Genomic DNA, 27,952 nt, shown 5'->3' with positions numbered 1-27,952 from the left:
AGGGGAGACTAGATTGTGGCCCACAGTATCGCAACTTATGTACATGACAAAGCCTTAGAGAGCTGAGAATTCAAGACCATACACTAAGCTTGTGCAAATAGTGACTTTTAGGTTCAAAGTGAATTCAAAGTGAAGAGCGATTTTGGTCGAATAATTGTGAATAGCATATATATCGCATGTTATAAAGCAAAAGGGACATATTTGTCATGATTAAACTGACCTGTGCAATATTTTTTCCAATTAAAGCAAGGCCTGTGCAAACGCCTTTTTTTTTTTTTCATCAAAGGAAAAGGAAACCACTTTTAGTAGTAGCAGGATTTGACTTTTGGTATAATGCAAGTGATAGCCTGTAAAGTATGTTACGTTTTAAAATTTGCTTCACTTAGAGCATGTAAGTGGGTATTACGAGCTTTTAAACTGAAAAAACGAATCAATGTGCAGGTTATATCATTTCATCAATATCATCATCTACACTAATGTGCACGCTATTCTGTCTTATATCTATTGTGAAATTAACTACAAACATGTAAAGCGCTTGATTTGTTTTCTGCCTGCCAGGCTCTGCCGCTTATCTCCAATTGGCTTTAGCAGGCCTAGCCATATTTATTGCTTTACTTGAAGAAATAAAAGGCATTATTATTATTATTACTATTATCATTATCATTATTATTATTATTATTATTATTATTATTATTATCATTATTATCATTATTATCATTATTATCATTATCATTATTATTATTATTATTATTATTATTATTATTATTATTATTATTATTAAACCATGAAGTGAGGCTTTGCAGCAATGCAAGTTTCTCCTGGTTAGGTGCTTTCACGGCTTGGCACCCCTCCAATGCAATGAAACCATCTTTACAGAGTATTACATGCAAACTAACGTGCTTTCATTAGTTCATCTCGAATAACTCGAAATTTTCAATAATTTAAATTCGATTAGAAGCGATATTAAATACTGAATTATTCATTCAAGCATTAAAAGCATTCGAATATTCACATAAGCCAACCAATAAACAGAAAACATAGAGAGAACAATCTTACATCATATTACAACTAGAGCACAACCTAACCATACCAGAAACATGCTGCCGTCAGCTAAATGACAGATTTCGTTAATGAAAGTGCACGTTTAACCCACCTGCAAGAAATTGTCAGAGAAGTGGCGTCGCCGGATGACCTCGGTGACTGCACGGAGGTAGGTGTGCGGGGCCATGTGGATCTGGCGACATATCTCGAGCTGCCTGCGCAGCTGCCTGGTGGTCGCTATGGTGTACATCATGCGCACTTGCATCTCAGATATTATCTTCTGTACATAAATAACCCACCTGCAGAAAAAAAGAAAGAAGGATCCATGATGAAAAGACCATCACCTCCACCCCGCAAATACAACGGGATCTCGATAAATGTAAGTCATTTGCCCACAAATACTTCCCAAATTAAAGCAGCTTTGCACTGGCAGTGCCGAGCCCAAAGGAACTGTGGAGCTGGGCAGCCTTCTCCGTTTCTCTTGCATTTTCTTTTTCTTTGTTCCTCTCCTTTTTTTCCTTCTCTTTATTCCTTCCTCCATTTCTTTTTCTTGCTCTTTCCGTTTTGCTTCTAAAATTTTCCTTTCCTGCTATTTCACAGTTGCCCTTTTTTTCTAGCAGGAAACGACAGCCCAGGTCCCACAGGTCCTCTGCACTTATGATTGAGACACGAGCCAATATGCTACGTATGATACGGGTGGTTAAGCCATTCATGGTTTTTTTCCTTCGTTCCGCCAAGCTACGAGCACATACAACAACCCAGCTCCGTAAAGTGCTCTTCCAGCAGCTCTTGTCTTGTGTATACAAGTTACAAAAAATAGCGAGTACTCTATACACAGCTTTATCCCACCAGCAGTCAAGTACCCGGCATACGTACACAACATTTGCGACGAGGGGGGACATTCCATACGTGCACACAGGCAAACACAGCAAGTTCTCCTCAACCAATCCGTGCTTGCTTGGCGCACTTGAGCTTCGCGAGTGCTGACGAGCACTGCGGCCCTGTGTTCCATATTCGATGCAATGGTCCAAGGTGCCCGAGCTGTGCACTGTTCCCGCTAACACCAGCACATGAAAGAGTTTTGTTCCCCCTTAACCAAATCCTAGTTTTCTCAATACTGACGACTACTCCAGGAGCGTGGAAAAACTGCTTTGTGTTCGTGAACACTAGTTAAAGCATAAAAATGCATTACGACATCATTTTAGCATTAACATGTTTAAGCCAAAAAAATATTTAAACGTTACAGTTCGTTCAAACTTAGTGCCCATGCAAATACTACAGGTAGCGAGAGAACCGACCCTGTGGGAATTAGTAGGGTGGTTGTACCGCACACAATGCGCCACCACGTTACTATTCCTCTGCCTTAGAAGCGTGTTTTGCATAATTTATCAGTTAGTAATGCATGCGATGACATCAGCTTTACAGGACGTCCATTCTTAGCTCAATAAATGTACCATGATATCTTTTCTACGTTGAGGAATGACAGGTATGAAATTGCAGTGCCCAGCCATTCCCGGAATGAAAATTGCATTCCGAGAAATTGAAAGGAATGGAATTGGGGCAAGTTGTTATTCCCAGAATAGAATTGGAATGGAATGGAGGCACACTGCTCGTTTTCATCTTGAAAGTCAGTGACAACTCGCCCTCTTACCCAGGACCAACTTTTATCCATAATTTATAGTGTGCTATTGTGATCGCATTTTTTATGCTAAGGGACACTGGAGGAAACCGATTTTTCTATTATAAACAGATTACACTAACACAGCATCATAAGAACCATTCATGGCGTGAGAAGAAACTTGGTAATAGAGAACATTTCAATAAGTAAATGCATCATGAGGTTTCAGCACCATACAGACACAGTTATATCGAACCTACATATATCGAATTTTCGGGTATATCGAACTGGGAAGTTATACCCTTGAAATTCCTTTGTAAAAGTCTAGATATGAGCACGTTTATATAGAACGGTATTTTTACCCACCTTCGGGCGCCGCAGAGCTGGAAGGCGCGCTTCAGCACTCGCCCCCTCCCTCCCCCGCGATCTACGCGACAGCCTCCGCAAAAAACCCGAAACGCTCGAAAAAAGAGAAGGGCGAGATGGCTCGGCCTGCACAATCTAACTTGCGGAACAGCTTTTTTTTAGTTTTTCTTTCGGATCAACTTGGAGAGCAGAAACGAAGGAGCCGACCTCCTCCTCCTTTGGCCGTTTCTTTTATTTTTGTTGCTCTTTTGATCAGCTAACCACAGCTCGCGCGTTTTGCTGGTGGCCATCGTCTCGTGAGCGCTTTGCTGCTTTCACTGTCACTTCGCCTACGTACCACCACATGTGCAGCATTTCTCTTTTGCATGTGTGGTGTGCAAAGCCACTACGAACTCCTTGAATTGTCCACTTCTCGTGTAGCTATGGCCAGCGTCAAGACGCGCAATACCCTTGACTTTGCGACGAAGCTGAAAGCTATTCAGCGGGTTGAGGTGGGCGAGAAATGTTCAACCGTCACGAAAGATTTCGGGATACCACGGAGCACTCGGAGTACCTTGTTGAAAAACAAGGCAGATATCAAGACAAAGGCGGCGGAGCAGCAAACGCCGGGAGCCTGTCATGCGCGCGCTTCTGCGCACAGGAATGTAGAAAAAGCACTCTATGCCTGGTTTTTAGAAGTGCGCGCGACGAACATTCCGGCGGATGGCCCGATGCTGATCGCCAAGGCCAAATGGTTTGCCACTGCACGTGAAACAACTTCGCCAACAACAAGGGGTAGATCTAGTAGTGGATGACCAGCAACAACATCCAATAGTGGATGACCAAAGAGTGGCCGAAGATCTCTGCGAAGTTTTCTCCCATGGAGATCTTCAATGCCTGGCGAGACGCGAAGACGGACACAGTGATCAACTGCTTCCGCTAGGCAAGCTTCAAGACGGAGTAACTTGCAGAAACTGGTGAAGACAGCGACGACGAGCGCATAGAAGACGCATTTCGCGAGTTGTCGTCCCGCTTTCCAGCAGCAGTTCCACACGAAGTGTCCGCCAACAACTTCGTGGAAGTGGACTGCAATGTCCAGGCCGACAGCGCATGTGGCGAGGAGAATCGTTCGGTCAAGGCACTGGCTACACACATGTATGCTGCCGCTGAAGTGGCGCCAGCATTTGGCATCATTCACCATTGTACCGGCCACATGAAGGGAACCGGGCTAATAAGGTCGAGCCTAGCATCTTCAACATTTTAAAAAGAAAGAAGCAAGCCAAGATTAGCGATTTTTAGTTATCATTAGTTGTCGTTTTTGAATGTGCCTGTTCTAGGTGATGATCGACTACAGGCAAGTTCTCGGGGCCTCCATTTTTTTATATTAAATTTTTCGTATATCGAACTAATATGCTATTCCTTTCGAGTTCGACATATCCATGCCCGAATGTCTTATTTTTATCGATTGGGAGCTATGTAGGACCCTGTTGACGCCTTCAAAATTTCTTACGTCTTTGTGTTCGGTGCGGCAAGCTCAAAGTGGCGTCACCACCTGCACTTTATTTTCGCACGTTTTCTCACTACGAGTTGTGTCGCGGTAAAAGTGGTGCTTTTTGGATTGTGAAATTGTACTTCAATATTACACGAAAAATCATTTTGCCCTTTATTGTCCCTTAACAATATACCTTTATAACAAATTTTTGGATAAAACAAACCTATTTCTGTGTAGGGTGCAACTTCGTTATGATGAGGTTTGAGTGTATCAGAAAAATCAGTTTTCTCTGTAGGACACCTCCACGCATCACTTTCAACCCTTACCGCAGACGTTCCTTGAGGTTGCTGCAGAGTTTGTCCTTCGCAGCGACACAGCGGGATCGAATGTCACGCAGGTCCTCGTGGTGCTCCAACATGATTCTGAGCTGCTTTACGTGGCTCTCGCACAGGTCTGGCAGGACGCTGGAATCCTTGGAGCGGGAGAAGCTCGACTGGTTGAGCAGGAACGCCTATGCGGTGGCAAAGGAAGGACCAAAAAGATTGATAGGGTCCGCGTGCCGGTCATATAAAATAGGCTCTTTCAGCAAGCCAGAAAAATTCGGTATGCAAAAACGGTAAGGGGCTATTCTCGCTCCTCTTTTCCAGTGACATGACAGTAAACCCCCGGACCGACAGGCTCTTTGTTGACAATGTGTAGGCTGACAGGCCACAACGAAGCACGACAACCTCACAGTCATTTTTGAAAAAAGCTTTTGTGCAAATTACATTTCCGGAACTTGCTAAAAGATCCTAATACGACGAAGAGCAAATATCATCATTCAGGTCGAAAGCATCAGAGGCCTCGTCAAACGTGCAAAATGACTGTCAGCGTCGACATCAATTTGACTGGTGAAAAAAAAAAAGCAATGCGTGATGACATCGCCCCACAACCTCATCATGACGTTACACGACATTGTCACAGGTGGGTCAATCACATGTGAAGCACAGAAAGCTTTCAATGCATCCAGCCCCAGAGGCAGCGTAAAACCGCATTTGGTGTAGGAGGCTCTTAAGTACGGTCAACTGATGAGAATTACAATACTACAGAATTTGAGCGATCTTGGGGATATGCATAAGAGACCGCCTCACAATTTTTTAAACGATCTGTAAAAATGACACATTTTACAGGAAAGGTTTTCAGCAGCTTTTGTTTCACCATACAACAGCCGGCAGCAGCTGCCAATGGTTACAAGCCAACATACTTATCGACACTATCGTAAGTCGGTTCAATACCATCTGGAAAATCGCCACTTACAAGGTCATTTTGGCATACTTTTTTCATTAGGAGATTAAGCCAAAGAATATTACAAGACTAAGTGACATCCAGGCAGAACAATTATAAAAATCGAAAAGTCAGACTTCGCTAAAACAAAATTTCCGCTTCAAATAACATTCTTTCGATTCCCCACCTGCATTCCATAGACTAATGTATTAAAACTTCCTCCAGAACGAGCCACTTTCTTACTGTTCTCCCGGTTCAGGAAAATTTTCCCGGGATTTGAGCTACTTGACCAGCCACAAATAGAACCACGCTAACTACAGCCGATCCCAACTTTGCAGTTCTTTAAATTAATTTGATATAAGTGTATCTTGCGAATTTCCTTAAAATGTTTCAACAAATGAAAAAAAGTTGACCCTTCGGGGTAGCCTCCTCTTTAGTTCAAATCCATTGTTGTGAGACACTTTAATCCCATTATTTTAACAAATCCACATTTGCATAAAAAACTTCCAAAAATCCAAAATAATATAAAACATTATGAATTAGTATTCGTCATCCTGTATATATGACAAAACTGTGTTTTAATTACTTTGTTATAACCAATAATTCGTTTACTACACTGCAGTTAAAGCATACAGGTATTGCCCTCCATAAGTTCCTTAGCTTCACGGTCTGCCTGTGTCATTAGGTGGTGTCTAACAATACACTCGCACCTCACTATAACCACGTTTCATAAGAAAATAAGTTTGTTATATCCGAGAATATTCGTTACAAAGGTTATTTCTAACACTGTCTCTACTACAACACTACTTCTCACTATAATCGATACTTTGTTACATTTGTGTTCGTTGTATTGAGGTCCGAGTGTAGAAACAGACCCTCAATCGATCCCTCCTCTTTCACACTTTCACGTTCAGTTGCAGATGCTGTTCAAACGCTGCCTACTGGATCATGTTTCCTACTGTACTGCTCGACGGAAGACAGCGAGGCTCTACAAACCTGCTGGTAATCCTGCTGATGCTGCACCAGCTTCCTGGCTCTGTCCAAGAGCTCGTCGAGGTTCGTCAGCCACTCTTCGACACCGCGAATCTGCAGCATGTCCTGATTGTCCACCAGTATCATCACTTTCTGCAAATCCGTGCGGCACTTCTCCAGGCCTTCTGCAACAAGCTGTGCACACGTAAATGTTTTCCGCTTTTAGTCCAAACAAGAATGCGGCTGTACCGAGGGCTAGTGCAACATCAAAGATTTACTTAGAGAGAAACTTATGTGCAATTAAAGACAAGCTGCAAAGAAGAAACGAGCACTGGCACTTAGTAACAACCAATTTATTTTTCGCGTGACAACACATACGAATGCCACAACCACAAACCTTGCATGTGCACACGTAACAAGACGTACTGTATAAGCAAAACAGCTTTCTATCAAAGATATGCACACATGAATTGATGTTCAGAGGGTTACAAAGATATAGATGTATCACTGATACAATCAGCTCCCTTTCTCTTGATGTGGTATGCTTCAAAGGCAAGCTGTGTGTGTTCATTGTTACTTCTTCAAAGAATCGATGTCTCTGCAAGCTTCTGCAAGCTGTCCCCGCGCAAGCCATAAAAGCGTTTCGCGGCTATCTTTTCTCGCAACTGTTTAACCACACCAGTGACATCTGCTATGATCTCAAGGGGTACACAGAAGCGTGCGCTAAGACGCACACTGCAACTTCACAGCAACCTCAGATGATGACTGCGCCGCCACCGTTGACATTGTAGCAAGTAACCGACATTGCAGTAAGCTACCACAGAAGCATCAGAACAAATCGCCGATAACCAGAATAACGACAAAATACAGCTGCTGCCTCGCTGTCCACATGAAAAGTTACTGTAGAAAAGGTAGCCTATATCTTGCGTTCCTTGAAGTACGTGCAGGTATCAAGCACGAAGAGCGAAATACAACCAAAGCGAGAATTGGGGGTGCTACAATGTTGTGGAAATACCGTAATTACTCGAATCTAACGCGCACCTTTTTTCCGGTCAAGCGAGTTCATAAATCGCATGCGCGTTAGAATCAAGTACGAAAAAAAAAAAATGAATACGGTCATTCTATTGCCATCGACATTTCCAAAATGGGCACCCCCTACGTGCGTCGGCATGGCGCGTCGGCCATTTCTGCCTATGTGTTTCCTATGTGCAGCACTTCGTACGTGTGCTGAGGAGTTCGTCATCTTGTAGTGCATTAGCATCGACGGCATAGAAGGGCCGACTCCAAAAACTCGAGTGCACCACGATGCCGCTTTTAAAAGAAAAGTTATCGCGTGTGCAGAAACGGACGGAAATCGGGCCGCATCGCGGTCGTTCAGAGTTCCTGAAACGTGCGTGAGGGACTGGCGTAAACGAAAGCAGGAGATTGTCGACAGCAGAGCTTCACGCAAAGGCTTCAGTGGACCACAGCAGGGTCGGTTTCCGCAAATTAAAGAGCTGCTCGGCGAGTATTGCTTGAGCACCGAGTGGCACAGCGGCCCGTGACGACAGAACTGCTCGAAGTGCGGGCTATGCAATTAGCCTTAGAAAAAGGTCTAATGGGGAGCCAGTTTAAAGGCAAGCAGGTGCTGGCTAACTAACTTTATGAAGAGGAAAGGCTTTTGCCTCCGAAGGGGAACGGGCATATGCGAAAAGATTTGCGGAGGAGTACGATGAAAAGCTTCACAGTTTTCAGAGATTCGTTCTAAACTTGCGGCACAACAACGGCTACCTGCTTGGGCGAATCGGAATGCCAATCAGCCGCCTCTTTATTTCGACATGCCTGGCACCACAACCGTCGAGAAGAAGGGGGCGAAGCAAGTTCGCGTGCTGACATCAGTCCACGGTAAAACTACAGTGACGGCAATGCTCTGTTACACGTCAGATGGGCACAAGGTTCGCCCGTACCTCATATTTAAATAGAAGACGCTTCCGAAAGGAGTCGTTTTTTCAAGTGGCGTGATCGTGCGGGCCAGCGAGAAAATTAGGTGCGCGTTGATATCGAGGGCGCGGTAGAATCGAGTAAATACGGTAGCCACTATCTTTTCTGGCCCACAAGCTTTTCTTTTCTGGTTTTCCAGAAACCTATGACGTGATGGCGACGAATGGCCCTTTGCGACCCCCGTGGTGACAGCAAATTGTGTCGTCGCCGCTCGAAAATTGCGTGCTTGTGGTTGGGCCTCAATGTTTCCTATTTGCCGGAAGTGGCTGTCGCTTGGAGCGGGCAGTTTCGTTACCTTTGCTCACTGTGTGCTTATCAGCTGCAATGTCTCTACACCCGCACCATTCGTGAACCCCGCTGTGGTGCTTAGATAATTACAAAAGACTGGGGACATGCCGCGCACAGATGGAAAGAAAAACAATACGGTGTGTGGCAGTGGGCCAAGGAGAGGAGGGAGAGAGCAGAGGTGGCCGAGGGTGGTCGGCACAATAATAAAAAACAGAAGAGATCCAAGGGCAAGGAGGCACCATGAGTTGGTTAGCGGGACTGCAGCAAATGAATGTATGGGTGCATTTATTACGTGAGGAAAAAAAAAAATCTCTATTGCAACAACTGCAGTTCGGGGTGCGTTTATTATGCGAGTGCATTCATTAGACCAGTTAATATGATATATGCACAGCCAATATTCATACGGTAAAAGCTTGTTAATATGGCACTCGTTAATTTGAAAAATCCAATCATTAGGACATGTTTTCCAGTCCTGACCCGCATATGCATTGTTTAATGGCATCAAAATGATTATCTCTGGCTGTATCTCCCTTGACTCTTTCATTGCCGCGCAAGAATGATTGTTTTTTATATGTCTCTGGAAGATTGTTTCAAACAAAAATATTTTAGAAGAAATAAAAACGTGAAAATTGAGAAATTTTTCGTCACCAGCTGGTAAACAGTGGAATAAAAAGACGCTATATATATGCAAAAATATTCAAAACAAAGGAAATTGAGAATAAGCGTTTTGAAGATAAGTGACCCAGGAAAAGAATAAAAATAATTAATGTTGTACAAAATGTTTCTCTTCTCATAGACAAAGAAAATCAGAACCGAGGCGCTGCTTTATTGCTCATGCCATGCGGTGAAGCATCGCATAGTTTTTCACGAGACACAAGTGTGCTCGTACACTCTTCTCAGTAAATTTATGTTGCCTTGCGATAAGAGTCTCTAGGTATTCCAATATGAATGGATACCCGTGATGTGAATAATCCTTCTATAAATGAGAAGTCAAATGAACTTTGCTATTTAATCTACCGTCACCTCTTTTCATGAGCCAACTCACTCCGCATAGGTTGGCGTTCCAATATATGCATCCAAGCATATTCCTAGGCATCTTTATGCATATAGTAATAAAAGAAGAACAATATCGCACGCAGTTTTAAAATGTTTCGCTCTTCTCCGTAGCCAGGGCCAAGATGTTCTCTGGGGGCCTTCTTGCCGTTAGGAGAAGCTCTGCAGCCAGCGTCACCACACCGCGCCCTAGCGAAGTGTGCACCACGCACATAACCTGAGTAACTATAAGATTATGCACAAATGTCAGAAGCTATACGCACTTGTGGCGGAGGAGATAACTTGAGAATGTAAACAAAACGAACCCATGAACGGCTATGGATGTCTCGAGCTGACGCAAAACACCGCCGCAATAAAACTTAAAGCCGAGATGCTGTCATCCATGAAATTTCAGCTCGTTCTCACTCAATTTAGCTGGGGTCGCAAGACAGTTTCAAGCAGCGCATGTGTTTTGCAGCGCTGACGAGCACCCGTGCGCATGTGGCGACCGCGTAATAGGAGCGACTAATGACACTACATGTGACTCTCTGCCTGATATAACGATGCAAACAAAACTAAAGTGGCTGGAAACTGGCTGCAAGAGCCACCTGCATACTTTATACATACGGCGAACCTTGGGAAATATTTTTTTGTAGAATTAATTTTCCCTGACTTCTCGCAACAGATCTCTATTTATTAGAGCCATAAATTTCCGACAATTATTACAGCTAAACTCAGTCAAATTGCATAGCTAAAACATCAATTTGATATTTGGCTTGCAAAGTTTCTTTTCATTACAGAACTTGGATGTTATTGTAGCATAATCATGAGGGGCACGCAATTATTCAAGTTCGCCAACCTAGTGCATTTTCCCAACTACACAAGCAATGTTTTTCCAACTACACACGCAGCCCTATGTGAGAGCTGCCTGTATCCATAAATAAATGAATGAATAAATAAATAAATAAATGAAGTCAGCAAATTCAAAAATATTTTGAAAGTTTAGTGGCTGAACTAACTACTAGAAAGTTATGGGTGCACGAGAAAGAAATTTCATGTGCCAAAATCAATGACCAAAAAGCTTCGATAACAGGTGATCGATTTGAATAGGCGTGGTAACGAAAGAGTTAATCTGAATGATGCTCACAGCACGTTGAGTGTGAAGTAGCGCAAACTTGCATTGCAAAGAGGCAATAGTAGCGTTTGCGAAGAGCCCGAGTGGCTGCAGACTTTCAGAAAGGCGCGGTTGCCATTCATTCAAGTGTTGTTGGTACTGACAAGGTATGTGTATAGAGCACGTTTCGGATTAAGATACGGGGCTATGGACCTCAGTTCTTATTGTAAAACGAATTTTCAAAAAAATGAAAATTGCAGCTTTTGCATGTCTTTTATGCAAAATGATTACTGGACTTGCATATTCCTGAAAAAAAAAATTGTAGAGCATTGTTGCAACAGATTTATTTATTTTGTCGATATTTTTTATATGGATTTCGGTTGATTCAGACAGCTATTCCGCTCCAACGAAATCTAAACTAATGAGCTTTCACAGTAGTAATTTTCAGAAAAACTGTCAAGTCGTACTGTTGGGCAAACATCCTCAAAGCACCCAAAAGAACACATGGTTAAAATTTCATCAATATCGGCAGAATCCGAGACAACAAATCGTTGAGTTGCTCTTCTAAAGCCAGACCCACCTGCTTTAGGCACACCTTGCAGCTGCTGGCCATCTCCTTCAAGCTGCTTTTGCTATCCTGTAGCGACAAAACAAAGAAGCACCACAGTTTTTGTTGTTGTCGTCACAACAGCATGAAAAGAAACCAGCCATGACAGGTAGCATTTTTCACATGTCAGTACCGGCTGTGGCAGCTTTTCAAAGTGAAATAATGAATAAGTTTAGATTGATTGACTATACTCTGAGAACTAACATAATTTCACGTTCATAAGATTATTAGAAGAGCAATAAAGGATAAAATTGCATTTTTAGTCTGAGGCAAAATCTACGTGCATGACATTGTAGATCTTAACGTATATTTTTCGTATCCTGGCGACATTGGCTCATAAGTTAGGCTGACAGCCCCCTCGGAGAACGATTTTCACAGATTAAAAACTACATACGACACACTCAGACTTTATTGTGATAACAAAGTTGCATATTATGGAAAAATAAATTTGTTACATCCAAAAATTTGTTATAAAGGTATATTCGTAAACCCATATTTATTGCAAGGCTATTCTTCATTTACTTCATCATAACCAATAGTGTGTGAAACAGATAAACCTGGATATAACGAAATTGGCAAGAGTCCCCTAAAAAATTATAATAAAGAAGATTTCTCTATATGCAGGGTCAGCAGAAAATTCGAAAAGTAAACACACAAATGAAACAAAAAGGTAACTGAAGGCAGAGCTCACCCGAAACACTTGTTCGGCGGTTAGAAACTATGCTATCATTGCGACAGCATTTAAATGAACACTCTTGCCGGGTTTTCGCTATTGCCGCTATGTTCCATAACAAGCCCATATTGATAACATGCTCCCCGCAAATCGCAACTCTTACGAGCGGGTAAAAGCACGCGAGCGCTGCTGAAGTAGAGATCAAATGAGCCAGCCCATCTCCATCGCCTGGAGGGCGCATATGATAACATCCCCACGTGATAAAACTGCCTGATAGAAACGCAAGGGCGAGAGGGGGGGTGCGTTGGCGAGTAGCAGTTGCGATTGCTGACGCACGTGCTATCTCAACAAGCATCAGTCTTCTTTCAACGCGAAGAAGTTGTGTGAAAAGAGCACTTCTCCCTGGAGCGGCCGTATTTGCTTACACCAGCGTTTTGCAGGAGTTCCACGATATCGGATCCAAAATAGTTGGCTGCCAGCCCCACTTGGTAAAACATTACAATTTGTTGCTATCACATTAATTGCATTGCATCTAACGCGTCGTCGTGTTGTCAAAGCTAAGTGGCCCATCACGAAGTCTACAGTCCCCCGAACTCTCGGCGCAGTGCAAGATCTGCTGTTGTCACTATGTTCTCGGAGTTTTCCCATCAGCGCTCGATCCGACATCTCAGTAGCAACAACGCGGTTTTCTGCATTAAGAAAATAATAAATAAAGCCAAGCTGAACGCGCCGGCTGATGGCTTATCAGTGATCAAAAGCGGTTTCCCGGGAAATCGCCGGAGCATCGACTCCATTCGCTGCAACCGATCGGCGATGCTCAGAAACGTCCTGTGTGCCAATGGCGAATGCTAGTGAACAGACCAGCTTTTTCTCACCGTCGAGTTGATCCAGTCTAGCAGCATCATGCCTCTCTGTTCGTCCTGCTGCTCAGCCGACAGCAGGGCAGGAAGAACGGGAATTTTTCCTAGCAGCACAATATCTTCTTCCACACTACAATAAACCAAAATAGCAACAAGAATGGTTAAACCGTGATAACATTAGCTTCAATATAGCCTTAAGCACACTTCAATATAGCCTTAACCACAATGTAAAAAATAATCATTAATTCATTTTTATAAGGCATGTACAGTCGAATCTCAGTAATACGAACATGCTTAATTCAAACTTCTGGTTAATTCGAACCCGCGATGATGTCCCGTCAAAGCTATATGTATTCCAATGGGCGAAAACGTCCAGTAATTCGAACGTGCAAGCACTTGCGACGGTTACTTCGAACATACCGCACTCCGAAAATGCTCTCAGCACCCCGCCCAACCACGCGGCGGCACCTGCAAAACCTCAACCCTGTGCGCGAAGGAAATGAAAAGAAAGGAAAGAAAAGGCTACAGTGGAATGTTTGCTCTCTCTCAAATGCCGATCTGCGACGCCCCCGTGTCACACTTCTCCCTTTTCCGTCCCTGCCATGACAATAGTTATAGCGCGAGAACAGAAAGAAGACACAGAGACAAGAAGGACATGAAGGACCTCTGTGTCGTCGTTCTGTTCTCACACTCTAACTATCGTCATGCCATACCAACTAACCCAAGCTGCCACACTTCTAAGTCCCTGCCACGCAAAGACCCTTCTCCTTCCAACGCCGCGCGCGAAGGGAGAGAGGGAAAAAAAAAAAGAAAGCTGTCGCTGGGTTGAATGAATGTGTGGTTGAAGGAAAGGAGAAAAGCACTATCTTATGCAGCCCTTGCCCCTTGCGGGAGCACGGCTCTGCGCCTTGAGGGGGGGCAAAAAAAAGATGCCGTGGAGTGGCTCTCAAATGCTGATCTGCTTCTCTCTGCGTGGAGATGCTCCCTCCTTTCTCGTATCATGCTGGCCATGCTGCAGCTGCGTAGCCTCCGCTATGCAGTCGTTGTGGTCTTTAGAAAGTGTCAGCGCTGGACATTTCCGCGCGCAACATCTCTTGCCAGGAAATGCTGAAGCGGAAGTAGAAACGCTTTGCAAGCTGCGTGCGAAATTGATTGACTCGCTGCAAGGCAAACGTGTGCAGACGTGCATCACCGATTACTTCAGTGATTACTTCAGATGAACTGCGATTTGTGAATAAATTTAAGTCTTCTAATACTTCCCCCTCCTGTGTTAGCTCAATGCACATGCGCCACTGCATGAAGAGCCCTCCGTTTATTCAGCTTTCATTAATTCGAACTTCTTTTAATTCTAACAAATTTGCGGGCCCCTTCGAAGAGACTCATTTTTCCACAGTAACATTGACAGCGCAAAGCCGCTATGCCTCGAAACCACCTTTTCAGGGGAAATGCAAAACTTGTTGGGGTGCTACAACTGCTTTTCAGCTCATCACGCACATGTACCTCACAGATTAGTCATAGTTGGCTTAAATGCAGTGGACCAAGAGGCGGGGTCATGCTCCCACAGTGATACCAGCAGTGTCACGCGGCTGGTATCACTGTGGTATCAAGAGCCGGCGGATACAATACCCCCGTCCATTCTCACAGGCCCTCATAATGGGTCAGATGTCAATTACACCGCATTCATGGTACATTGTACAATCAACGTCCAATTTCCCGGACCCTCAAGGGACCCCGATAACGTCTGCAAAATCGGGCAGTACTGAAAAACTAATACAAGCAAACACACACTTTTTAATATTTATTTTTCGCTGACAGAGAGAGTCGCAGCAGGAGTACGGGGTTCTCATTGCAATTCAGCAAATGCATTGTTTAGATGGCTCTTAAAAGAGCTAAAGCAAAGAAAAGAAAAAACTAATTCAAACCAACTAGCCCAAATAGCCGTTCTTCTTCTAATGGGGCCGGCGCTACTGCATTTGTAAACACTTAGGCACAAAAAAAAAAGGTTGCTTATTTTCATTTACATGACGTTCCACTTGCCGACGATGATGTGTGCCTTAATTTCATTTACGTTATTGCTTTACACGGATGGCAGTGTCTGTGCTTGCATCAACTTCGAGCTCGTTGGCTGTGTAAGCGCTGGCTCTTCAATCTCTGTGTTGGAGTCGTCGAAATCCTCCAAAGTTTGAAAAATGATTTCATCATGGGTCAATTCCCCACACAGATCGAGGTCTTTGTCAGCATCAGCGCAGACCTCAAAGGTTACCCAGCTGGAATCAAAACACTGGCAGCGTGCTGTCGAAGGCAACGTCCGCACATGGAATCTTGTCACACACGCTGTCCACTTCGGCCCTTGGCATGCAGTATGAATCTCGCATGGCGAATACAGTTCCAGAGGATCTGTTAAGTAGCCGCATTCCACGAGTCTGCAAGCATGCCGACAGCAGGCCATAGGTCAACAGTGTAGTTTTTCCCACCGTCGAAGCATAGCATCATGTGGCCTAAGCTACGGCTGGCAACGTATTGGCACGAGCCGGATTGCGGCATTTTCGTTTTCGAGGGTACGGCAACCGTGGCACAATGGATTCGAGGGTCCTGTTACACCTGGGAGTCCAGACCAACGATACTGCCTCTGCAAAGGCAATCTGTGTCAAGGCCAGCGAGCAAGCCCGGCGGCGCCGGTCTGTCTTGCGCAACGCACGGCGAGCTCCCTCAGCCCACGGGCCCAATAGTAGCTCGACGACGCAAGCAGCACCATCCAGTCTGGCGAGTCTTGCGCAATGCATGGCAACATCACTCGTCCATGGGTGCAACCCAGCGGCGGTTTCCAACTGGAGAAATCTGATATCACGGCCAGCGGCGCTTTTGTTTGGACGTTGGTGACGTAAGGTTTCACCCGGGGCTTATAAAAACAGCCAAGCGGCGTGTCGCCAGCAGCCGACGTATGCATCAGAGAGAAGACATCTTGGCTCTTCGAATCTCTAAGCTGTCGGCCCCAGTGCCGAATATGAAACGCCTCTATTTCTATGCTGCGCATAAACCTTGCCTCAAATCACCGTCGTCTTGTCCACTCGTATATCAGCTCTGCACAGAAGCAGCCGCCAGCTGAGGGACACACTACAAAACAACCTTGGCGGCCAGTGGCCTCGGCGCACTACACAAGAGTGTCGGCAGTGGTGCGAGTCGTAACAGTCCGAAAATAACCAAGATGGCAACGTTGATCACGACTTTTTAGTCTGTGGTTAGCAGTAAAGAGTCCGGAAAATTGGATGATGAAAGGTATAAACGTTCAGAATTTCAAACTTCTTGATAAATTGACTCCATGGGGAACTTGACAGTGCCACATATGAACCCGGAAAATCAGGCATGTCTGAAATTTCGGGCGTTTGAAAAATTGGACATAGACTGTGTTACGATCCTTGTGTACTGTACCGACATCTTATAGGGCTATTTGTCATGTTTACAAAGGTGTTTATTAGGTTCAGCTGCAGAGCTCGCTGTAGTAAAAGTGGCAAATAAATGTACACGTTTGTTTGCCTGACGGCTTGCTTCTACTACGTCCATGTGTTTCATAAGCACGGATTGCTTCGAGAACTCACACTACAGTCGACATCCACTTTTTGAGGTTCTTTGTGCCCCACGGCGGTGGTCTAGTGGCTAAGCTACTCGGCTGCTGACCGGCAGGTCGCGTGATTGAATCCCGGCTACGGCGGCTACATTTCCGATGGAGGTGGAAATGTTGTAGGCCCGTGTGCTCAGATTTGGGGGCACATTAAAGAACCCCAGGTGGTCGAAATTTGCGGAGCCCTCCACTACGGCGTCTCTCATAACCATATGGTGGTTTTTAGACGTTAAACACCACATATCAATCAATCAATTGAGGTTCCTTGAGACAGCTGAATTATCCAAAAATGTGAGCACTCTAAAAAACATGCCCATTATTTTTCATATGGCTCAAGACCATTTGGAGTTGCAGACATACTAATTGTGTGGCTTTTGGCAGGTGTTGCGACTACTTCCGAATGCTCCCGAATGTGCGAAAGATTCGTGAACTCTACTGAGGTGAACTGTACTGAGGGTGAGGCCCAATTTATATTTTCTTTGAAAATTGAAAGCAACTTTCGCGAGCCACGAGATATTCACGAGCCACGAGACAAAACACAAGGTTTTTCAAAAATTTTCAAAAAAAAAAAAAACCCCGAAAGTGCAATCAAATTCAACAGGAGCATTCACCAAACAGAATATGGCAAAATAAAAGCGTGTCACCTCTCGAGCAGTTCCATGTGCTGCTGGTGACTGCTGAGGAACTCTGTCAGCTCCTGTTCGATGCCTGCTGCGTTGTTCTTCAGGCTCCTGCAGAACAGAGCACAAAACTATTAGATAAGGGAAGCCGTGTTCATAACCAATAGGTCACAGTAACAAACAACCTTTAAAGCTTCTACTTTGTACTTCATGATCAAGTCCGCCCATGAATATGACCATTCGTGAACATGTTTGGCAAATATTCGTCCGGCTATCATGTCTAATGTTCAACGTCAAGAACTGTTGAGCACAACGTCTGACGCCATGCACAAACAAACTACACTCAAACCTCCTTATAATAAGATTGTATCTCACACAAAAATAAGTTCGTTATATCCGAAAATTTGTTATAAAGGTATATTTCTAACGCTATAGTATATATAACTATTCTTTCTTTACTTCATTAAAACCGATGTTTCTTTATACAATCAAATCTCATTAATTCAAACACGCTTAATTCAGACACGCTTAATTCAAACACGCTTAATTCAGACACGCTTAATTCAAACTTCCGGTTAATTCAAACTTCCGGTTAATTCAAACTTCCGGTTAATTCAAACTTCCGGTTAATTCAAACTTCCGGTTAATTCAAACTTCCGGTTAATTCAAACTTCCGGTTAATTCAAACTTCTGGTTAATTCAAACTTCCGGTTAATTCAAACTCGTGCTGTGGTTTCGTCAAAGCCATGTGTATTCCAATGGGCGAAAACTTCCTGCAATCCGAATGCGCAAGCACTTCGACGGTTAATTCAAACATACCGCGCTCCGAAAATGCTCTCGGCACAACGGCAAATCCTGCAGTGGCATCTCTGATACCTCAACGTGGTGCGCGAAGGAGGAAAAGAATAAAAGCAAGGAAACGGCTGCCGCGGAATATTGCTCTCTCTCTCAAATGCCAATGCAGACACACCTGAGCCACGATTCTCCCTTTTTCGTTCCTGCCACGTAAAGACCCTTCTCCTTTTAACGCCGTGCGCAAAGAGAAAAAAAAAAAAAACTGCCACGGAGTGTTTATTCTCTTTCAAACGCCGATCTGCTTTTCTCCGCAAGGAGACATTCCTCCTTTCTCGTCATGTGGTGGCTACACTACGACTTCTACGGCTACATTTCCGCACGCAACTTCTCTTGCCAGGAGAATGCTAAAGTCGAAGCAGAAATGCTTTGCAAACTACCTGCGAAATCACTTGACACGCTGCAAGGCAAACGTGTGCAGATGCGCATCACAGATTACTGACGGATTAATGACAGATGTCCTGTGATTTGTGAATAAATGTAAGTCTTCTGAAACTTTTCCTCGTGTGTTAGCTCAATGTACATGCGCGACTGCATGGTAAGCCTTCCGTTCATTCAAGTTTCATTAATTCGAGCTTCCTTTGATTCGAACAAATTTTCAGGCCCCTTCATGTTCGAAATATCGTGATTCGACTGTATCTGGGTGCATAATATCGAAGTGCGAGTGTGTAACATTTGGATTGTAGTGGCATGTGTACGTGCCTCCGTCTTTTCTAGCAGCTGTTTTCACTCACGAACCAGCTAACCAGCGTTGCACAGTTAGCGCTCAGCATAAGGTGCACCTCCTTGTGTCGAAAGCCTATAGAAAGTTATCACCACTGCGATTTGCTACAAGTCTACTTATTTTGCTCTTACATCGCATTTTTGCCCATAAATGTACAATGCACAAAGTACACCATCATAGTTTCACGAATGAAGAAGTACACTCAAGCATCATTAAAACGAATTGGCATCTTACACAGGTTCGTTATAAAGGTATATTCCTAAGACTATATCTATTGCAAGACTACTTTTCATATACTTCGTTATAACCGATATTTCTTTATATCTGGATTCGTTATATCGAGATTTGAGTGTTGTAAATAACAAGTTCTGACCAGACTGCATGTGCAACGCGAATAGCCCAGAATATGCTAGGAATATGGACAAGATACACAGCTTAGACTAGGGTGCGCAATTACAAATATAAGACTTGCCTTCCCTGTCCATTTATATAGGAGGAGAAGCATGTCTGTTTTTCTTGCATTTGCCCCTCCACTTAAAAAAAAAAGCCCACCTATTGCCCCTCTAGAAATCCATGGACCAATAAATTAAATGCGAAACGCTTTGTTATAAGGAGAAACGTGATGTCTGCTATAACATCGTGCGAATTGGCGAAAAAAAGAGACCCGAGAAACTTTGTGGCTGCACGCAGAAGCGGAACAATCCTTTTCATCCAACTTGCAGCACAAAACAACCGTGTTGAACTGCACCACATATAAAAGGCGTCCGAGAATAATGAATAATCACAATGGCCAATAAAATGCACATATACAATGTACGTATAAACTGCGCACTTTAGAACCGCTGATAAGATAGCCAGCCCTGCACGCCGATGTTATTGTACCGCGAGTGTTATGTTATGCTTCAGGCTGACTTACAACGTCACAATATTTAACTGTTCACGAGACCGCTGTACTTATGCCATCTTTGACTGGTTGTTGGACTCTCCTGATAGAGAGAAAGAGAGAGATGTTGAGAAAGGAAAAGATGCAACCTCTACCTCTCAGTAGAGCGCTCCGAAACGATCAGTCAAAGATGGCATTACTAAAATCTCGCACCAGATAGTCTGGATCTACCCAGACATAAATTTGCTGCAACAGTTAAAAAGGGCATTTCTGACCTACATGTATGAAGAGGCGTGAAAAAAGAGGGAGAGAGGGACCAAACTCCAGGGTATGACTTGCCTTGTCATATCATCGAGGTTGGCAACCACAGCAGCCCAGCCCTGCTGCTGCAAGTGCTGTTCGTGGACAAGGGCCTCAGATATTTTCAGTTCCTGCCGAGCACGGTCACAGAGTTCCTGCAAGAACAAAATCAAAGATTCTTGCCGTGACACAGCCTTAGAACTGCAGACATGTAAACAGCGAGCAAGAATTTTCTATGCCGAGCTGAAGAGAGAACGAAGTACCCGATTATGAGACTTTCAGGGGACCACACAAAACCACCGTATAATTCAGGCATTGTATAATCGAAAAAAAACAACAAAGATTATAGGCAGCGACACTCAGCCTTGCCCAAAAAACAGGAACAGATCACCTGAATAAGCCCACGGCACGACCTTATGCCACCGCAAGGAAAATAGATTACTTTATTTTTGCCAGTGGCAGCTAATGGCAGCATTACTTAGCCGGAGTACATAAAGCAAGTCTTTATTTTCAACTTAAAAAAAAAAAATCCAATCCAACGCGCATCTTTCTACCGATGAACAGAGTCCAAAAATTGCCTGCGCATGTAAATGAAACCAAAACTTCATTGCCAACTGCTTACCACCAGAAGGGTCGGACACAGTGTCATCGATATCCCATAATGACACTGAACCCCGAGTTGGCATAGAATACCTTCGTGCGCGACTGAGCTGTGCGTATTGCAGTTCGTTGGCTTGCGAAGCGCAACTAGTCATGTCCTGCTATTATTATGAAGGTTAACATCAAGTGAAAATAATTTAGCATGGTGAAAACAGCCAAGTCGCGCCCTTATGCTTGCACAAGCCTGTGACTGCGAGTGCGACAAAGACAGGAGATCAGTTGCATATCGACTAGGTAAAGTTTCCACAGTCCAAAAACGTGAAAATACTAGCTGTTCGGCCGGCTGTGGCTTTTCCGTGTGGATAGAGCTTGACTAGGTAACGACCTCGGATACGTACGGATGCGATCAAGGCATATGTAGAAGCGCATGAACTTCCAGGAGAATGAATTTTCCGTTGTAAGCAGACCTGTCCCTCGCTCGTCTCTACTTTTCTAATCCTCAACTTAGGGGAACGCAAGTTCATATGTTGCGGTCGTGAATATTTAGAAAGCCTCCGATTTGAGTAAATATGTGTTTTTTGACAGATTGTGAAAGTTGTAAAATGCGGGGTCGACGCAAAAGAGCATCGTATAACCAGGGTTCTTGAAACATTAATTTTATGGGGATTTTCCCGGGACCAAACCAATTCGTCGTCAAATGCAAGTCGGCGCGAGACCGGGGGACGTATAATCCAAGCTCCACTGGACACTAAAACTTCAATATAACAAACATGGATATAACAAAATATCAATTATAACAAAGTAAATCAGAAATACTCTTTCAGAAGATACAGTGTTAGGAATAACCTTTATAACAAATTTTTGGATATAACGAACATATTTTCTTGTAAGATGCAACTTTGTTATAATGAGGTTTGAGCGTATATTACTGACGGACTCAAATAAAACATCGAATTTTTTACGTATGACTGGCATGCACAATTGGTCAAAATGAGTGCACCCTGTCGTGATGAATCTGGTCTCTACTAATAATGTCGATGGTGATCTATGCATTGGAGTCCACGTATTCAAGCACAGGCCTTAACATTGCTATTGTCAACCTACAGCAATGTCCAAACACCAGCTGAAGTACAGACAGACTTGTTTGCACACAAACATCAACGTGCTAACATGAGCATTGACAAGCTTTTTCAACCACTGTACCAATAAAGGTGCTTTCTTCTGGCAACTTTTTTTTTCTGGAATCATTGATTACTAAGACTATTCAACGATTCTCACAGAGTGCTATTAAAAGTCGGCAACTCTGCTTGAAAGCCGAACAAACAGCTCATCACGTAATTTAATGCAACTGTGTGAACATACACTACTAGTGCAGCTTGGCTTCAACAGGACACGAAACTCATACTGTTTAGATGACAATGATGGATTAGAGCTTGAGAACACCTGCAACATTGACATTACCAAAACTGGTGCTCCGATAAAAAGGATATTTAGGTATATGTAGGACACAACCATAAGCAGAGCATTGTAGTACTAGCCCAATGATAATATAATTCCAGAGTATATAGTTCTTTCACTGAGTGCACAAGCAAACCATAAGAAAGGCCTCAGTCAAGCTTGTGCGTGCATTCGAGCAAAGCATTACAGAAGAAAGCAGCATTTCCACAACATTTCAACAGCCACATTTCAACAGCCACATTTCAACAACAACAAGGAGTAAAAGTTGCCACTTTAATGCTATCACAGCTATGATTTGAAACTTGCAGCTCTTCTAGCCATCAATTGTTGTCTCTGGTAGCTGTACAGCTTTTCCTACATACCTGCTGGCAGAATTAACCGCAAATAGGGCAATGACAGCACATCAAGGGTGTAGACACACCAGTCACATCAACGCATGCGTGTGGGCAATCGCAAATGGACACTCGCAGAACATGAAAAATGTGCAGAGGCACAAATGTTAGGGCGATACAGGCAAACACAAACACTGAGTGGCAGCAGCACCTGACCTGAGCAAGCTGCGTCCTCACAACCACAGTGTCGAATGCGGGCGGCAGGTTCATCACCGCTTCTACTTCAAGCGTCACATCCTGGTCTGAAAAGAGAGGGCAAAGAGTTCGAGCAGGGGTTATAGCTGCAGTTGGTCTTTAATCTCCCCTTCTTTAATCTCACCCTCAATCTCACCATCCCGCAGGAGCAGGGAGCGCTGTGTGCGGGGCTTGTTTGGCGTCTGCTACAGTGGCAGCCGCCCTTTAGCTGGTCGTGAAGGGCGGCCCAAGTCGCAAAATGTTAAAAATAGTCGCTTTTTTTTTCGAGCTAAAAGAGAAATGACGAGAATGATCTGGGATCAGATGTCACCCGACACATCAGCCAGATGGCAGCCTTTCTTTTGCATTCTCGCTTGATAAAGAATTGCCCGCTTCGAGAAAGTTTTCTGGTATTGTCAGTTAAAGCACTTGTAAATGCTTTGTTGAGCTTACGCACTACACTAGGTCGAATCTAGATCAGTCCGCATCAAATAAGCACTCCACAAGGAAAAATATTCTTTAATATAGTTATGCTATAAAAAGATGTCTGTAAAGAAGAAGTCGTGCTTCTTTAACCAAAAAAGTATCAATGAGGTAGTATTTTACATATACTAATTTATTTTAGGCTTTGCCGCAGCTTTCTATCTGAACATGACCGTGCAGCCTATGAACGAATTTCAAAGCGTGAGGACAGCTGGCATCGCGACGAGCTGAAGCGCGGCCGGAACTGTAGCAGATGACTAATGAACGCTGCCCACATCACTCGCTGCTCCTGCGCGAAACTAGCTGCCGCAGCGGGCCGGCGGTGGCGCCGAGCAGACAACACGCGCTCCTGTGTTCCTTGTAACAGTGGACACCTCTGTACTACACGCGGAGAACCTGCTGGGAACGTGGCTAACTACGGACCAAACGTAGTAAGTATTAACCACCATGTAAAAGCTTGTGCAGAATGCCCCTTTGAGAAGGGGGCCAGCGGTTTGTTGCAGCTCTCCCTCTAACTATCATGTTAATGTATGAACCCTCTTCCCCCCCCCATGCACATGCCTATGACCAGCTACCAATTTCTTTACATGTGCCATCACCACTAAATAAGAACTAAGAACAGTGCCACAGCAAATATTGCTCTAAGTGCCCACCATGAAGAAGCCATTACTTTTTTTTCGCCAATTTTCAGGCATGATTGGCATTCTCCCACGACCATCCGATGGCACGCGTTGGCAACACCACAGAGCATTTCCAAACTGCTTAGAAGTTCGCGATACCCAGACAACGCAATAACCAACATAGCGACGAAACGGACATATTCGGCTGTCCGTGATAAATGTGTACCACGATCTGCTACATAGCGAAAAGCGACACACATCTTTTAGACACAGTACGGTCACAGGGCGCCAATCGTCTACTGGCTAGTTGCATGCATAGATTTTCCAAAAATTAACGAGAGAGTACTCTGGTGCTACAATTGTTCAGCGACTATAAGAATGATGGGTATATCACAGATTTGCCTAGTCTTCGTACTTGGGGGTGGCGAATCACGCTTGTGGCTTCGTTTATTGCTGTGTTTCTACTTTGTTTCGAAGGAAAAAGCGAATGTTTTTAAACTTCGTGACCAGATTTGAAATGGTAAGCGTAAAAGACTAAGGTGGTAAAGCGCAACCACTGAACACTTGCAGATTTTTGTTTCGTTAGAAAACAGCTGCAAACCACACGAACAGACACGGAGCCAGAGATACGAATATTAGACAAATTCGTGTACTACCCATCATTCCCATGCTCGCTGAAGCACCGTACATTGCAGCTCCCATCGACACTAGTGCCAGAGTTCCCTCTAGTGTATAGTATATTTAGGAAACTCTATGGTTGCATACAGCACTTCACCTACTTGGCGTACACACCACGCCGAGTCGCTTGCGCCCACTCCGCTTCAGACCATGCACAGATGCAGCGCAAAGTCTGTGGCAATGCGAGCTTTCTACAAGGGATGCTCTACTGGTAGGCGTGTTTGGGCTGTGCCTTCATTAAAGTGTCCACTACACTTGCCATCTCGGTCCCCGCGATCCACAACGTTGAACTTCGCAACAGCGAGCTTCTTTCGTTTCTGCCAAGCGGTGCACACTGAACACAATCCTGCACTTTGACTGAGGCGGCAGCGATTGGCACCTCAGCGCTCTCGCGTAATCACCGAATATTAAAAATGTGCAGTAGGCTTAATGCAGTCATATATCGCTCATGGAGGCTTTTTTGCCGGGCATAAGTGATAATGGCGTGCTTTTTGGTAGTCGCCACGCTGCTTTTGTTTTTTGCCAATGGTTACCAGAAAGATACCACCCTAATCACGAGAAAGTCTGAAAATTGATCAGCCGATTCCTTGCTTTTACAGTAGCACAAGTACAAGATAGTGACCATCATGTAATATCCGCTCAAGATGCATGCTATCAACACTACTTTCGGTTCCTAAACCACCTTGTGGTGCAGCAATGGCATAAATTAGACCAAAAAAAAGACCCCCTTGGAGCAGCATGGAGCAGTAATATCCATTTGGGACAGGTTGGTGCAGCTTTCCCATCACTAGCAGGCCTATATGTAGACTTTTATGGAGTAATATTTTTGTCAGTGTAAAAAAGTAGCAATATTTCAATACCAATATAAACATTGTCGACAACACCCAGCAATCAATGGTCACGTGATGGGGTAGGTACATCAACCCATTCGTATTTTGCTACCAGAAATGTCAAACGTCATTTCTCGGAACTTTCAATGAAGAAATAAATATATCAATCCACTTCTCACAAAAAAAGTACAAGGTTGGTTTCGGTCAATCATCCAATCAGTGGAGTCATCTCAGTTCATGTTCTGGCAGTTTTCCATTTCAGGGGTCGCTGCATTGATAATTGGAAATTTTGTTGAAGCGTCGCTGCAATGTCCTCAACTTTGTTGCAGGCTGTAATGTACCATTTAAGATATTGATAATATCTGGGGTTTTACATCCCAAGACCTCCATATCATTACAAGGGACACCGCAGTGCAAGGATTCAGAAATTTTGACCATTTGACGTGAACTGACATCCCACAGTACACAGTTAAGAAATTAATCACATTCTGGTGTCTTAAGTGGCAAAAGCACAAGGTTATCATGAGGCTTCCTCTTGTGGGGTATTCGACGAACTCGTTCATGACAAAACGAGAAATACTACGAAGATGGTGCGACCCGGGCAGAGGTGCTCGATCTAATGGCCTCTTCGCCCAGCTTGTACTGCTCCAAGAAGGAAGGTTGATGCTGACCTGACGTGGCGAGCTCACTGGACTTGGCAAGGCTTTCGGATTCAATGGAAACCTTGTTGAAGAAGTAAATGGGGTTGGTGTCCGTGCCCGCGCTGTAGCTGCCCACAGAGGCTGTCGGCTGCAGGCTTTCCCCTCCGCTTATGAGCAGCACTTGTTTTTCGGGTGGCACACTGAACCGCTGATGAATGACAGCTTTGAGATGCTCCACGCTGCAACAAGCACACGATAACACGGTCTTCAGCAGGCACAAGCATCCTCGTCAGAAGCAAGGTATGGGAGTGCGCTAATTGGTATTTCATGTTTAAGAAGGTTCAGCCTCGAAATGCACACAGCAAACAAAGAAGGGCTTGTTTTTGTTGCATCTTTGCCTCATCTGTGCGTTTTGATGCTGAACCTTGTGTGGTCTCAAGATCAGATCGCCACTCTCGAAACACACATAGCATCCCTACAAACTTCAAAGGGGTACCGACACAAAATTTCATGGCCGAGATAGCCTGCAAGATCGATTACCGTAAACGTGCGTATATCATCTGCAAAATCATTGGTGTCGGCATGTTGGAATCCTGTTGCTATCTCCTTTAGGAATGACCCATATACGAGTTAAAGTAATTTTTTTTTTTCAAATGGTTCTACTAACAATTTGCTTTACCTACCCCCCCCCCCCCCCCTACATTGGGAGGGGGCGAGAAAATTGTACATACAGATGGTGTGTTATGGAGCCGACATATCAACAAGTGGGCTCGTATTTTTCAAGGTTGTAACTTGAAAAACACAAGTCCACTTGCAAATTTGCAAACTTGCAAATTTCTCATCGCACGCTTTTATTTCCCGCGCTTTCTGCCTTTCTTTTGAATAATGAGGGAGGCACACAAATGAAATCAGTTGGTGAAAATTCGCAACTGTACGTGCCCACATCAGAGTGATACATGTCTGGAACAAGGATAACTGGGGCTGCTACATATGTGCCCCCCCCCCCTTCACCAGGAATTGTCGATTAGGGGGGGGGGGGGGGGGGGGTTCATACTAAAGCAGCTGCAGCTAAGTGCGCCCCTTTAACTGTTACCGCTGGACTGTTTAGGTTAAGTGAGCAATACAACACTGGCTGCTTCGACATGTCACAATCGTAGCGTGTACAAAGTGACGGAACTGAAGCTAACATGAATTCGGACGCGATTAAAAGCACGTGAACGACAACTCTCAACCTAGATTTGACATATTTATTTGACTGTAACACGCTGTCTCATACACAGCTTTCGGTTGTAAACGGGATGATGACCTCATTCAATCGAAGTGTCACGGTCTGACGAAATAGTTTGCAACGGGACAGGGACAGCATTCGTCGCGGAAAAGGAACGGCAATGTCAGGTATTTCTTGGACATGCACAAACAGGTGGAGCGCAGCACGTGACAACAACATGCTCGCGTTTTCCCCGCCGGGAACAGTAGTGCGGAACAAAGGACTTCCACCGCGTTGCTATGGTTACGCGCCGCAGCCAAATATTTTCCCTCACTTATGCACATCGCTAAGCACACCCACCTTTCGACGGCGTGGTTCATATCAAAGGTCACCATCTTGCCAGTATCGACGAGGAAGACGTACAGCATCTTGACTTGCTTGACCTGCGAACGCCGTTGCACAGATGTTACCAATCAGATCTCAGTGTTTCCTCTTAGCGCGCACGAATATGGGAAGTCTTTGCATCACACCCAGAATCACGGAAACACTCGACTAACGACAGACTTCTACACGTTCAGGTCGGTTT

General features: G+C 44.3%; 1 protein-coding gene across 3 annotated transcripts in view; it reads right to left on the bottom strand.

Moving 5' to 3' along the window:
• Positions 1-27,952, bottom strand: part of Atg17 (autophagy-related 17) — an 89,591-nt gene that overhangs the window by 61,383 nt on the left and 256 nt on the right. For all 3 annotated transcript variants that reach the window (XM_075873813.1, XM_037415203.2, XM_075873814.1), the window contains exons 2-11: positions 27,727-27,809; positions 26,190-26,398; positions 22,890-22,975; positions 20,323-20,438; positions 17,549-17,635; positions 13,301-13,415; positions 11,726-11,782; positions 6,756-6,926; positions 4,823-5,007; positions 1,154-1,340 (exon numbers count right to left, since the gene is read on the bottom strand). In XM_075873813.1, coding sequence (XP_075729928.1) covers positions 1,154-1,340; positions 4,823-5,007; positions 6,756-6,926; positions 11,726-11,782; positions 13,301-13,415; positions 17,549-17,635; positions 20,323-20,438; positions 22,890-22,975; positions 26,190-26,398; positions 27,727-27,794 — 1,281 coding nt within the window. In that variant the 5' untranslated portion in view covers positions 27,795-27,809. The remainder of the gene's footprint in view (positions 1-1,153; positions 1,341-4,822; positions 5,008-6,755; positions 6,927-11,725; positions 11,783-13,300; positions 13,416-17,548; positions 17,636-20,322; positions 20,439-22,889; positions 22,976-26,189; positions 26,399-27,726; positions 27,810-27,952) is intronic.

The sequence above is a fragment of the Rhipicephalus microplus genome, chromosome 9 (assembly GCF_043290135.1).
Source record: "Rhipicephalus microplus isolate Deutch F79 chromosome 9, USDA_Rmic, whole genome shotgun sequence".
In the NCBI taxonomy this organism is placed as follows: domain Eukaryota; kingdom Metazoa; phylum Arthropoda; class Arachnida; order Ixodida; family Ixodidae; genus Rhipicephalus; species Rhipicephalus microplus.
The sequence above is the reverse complement of the archived record's forward strand: the minus strand, read 5'-3'. Positions and strand labels throughout refer to the sequence as shown.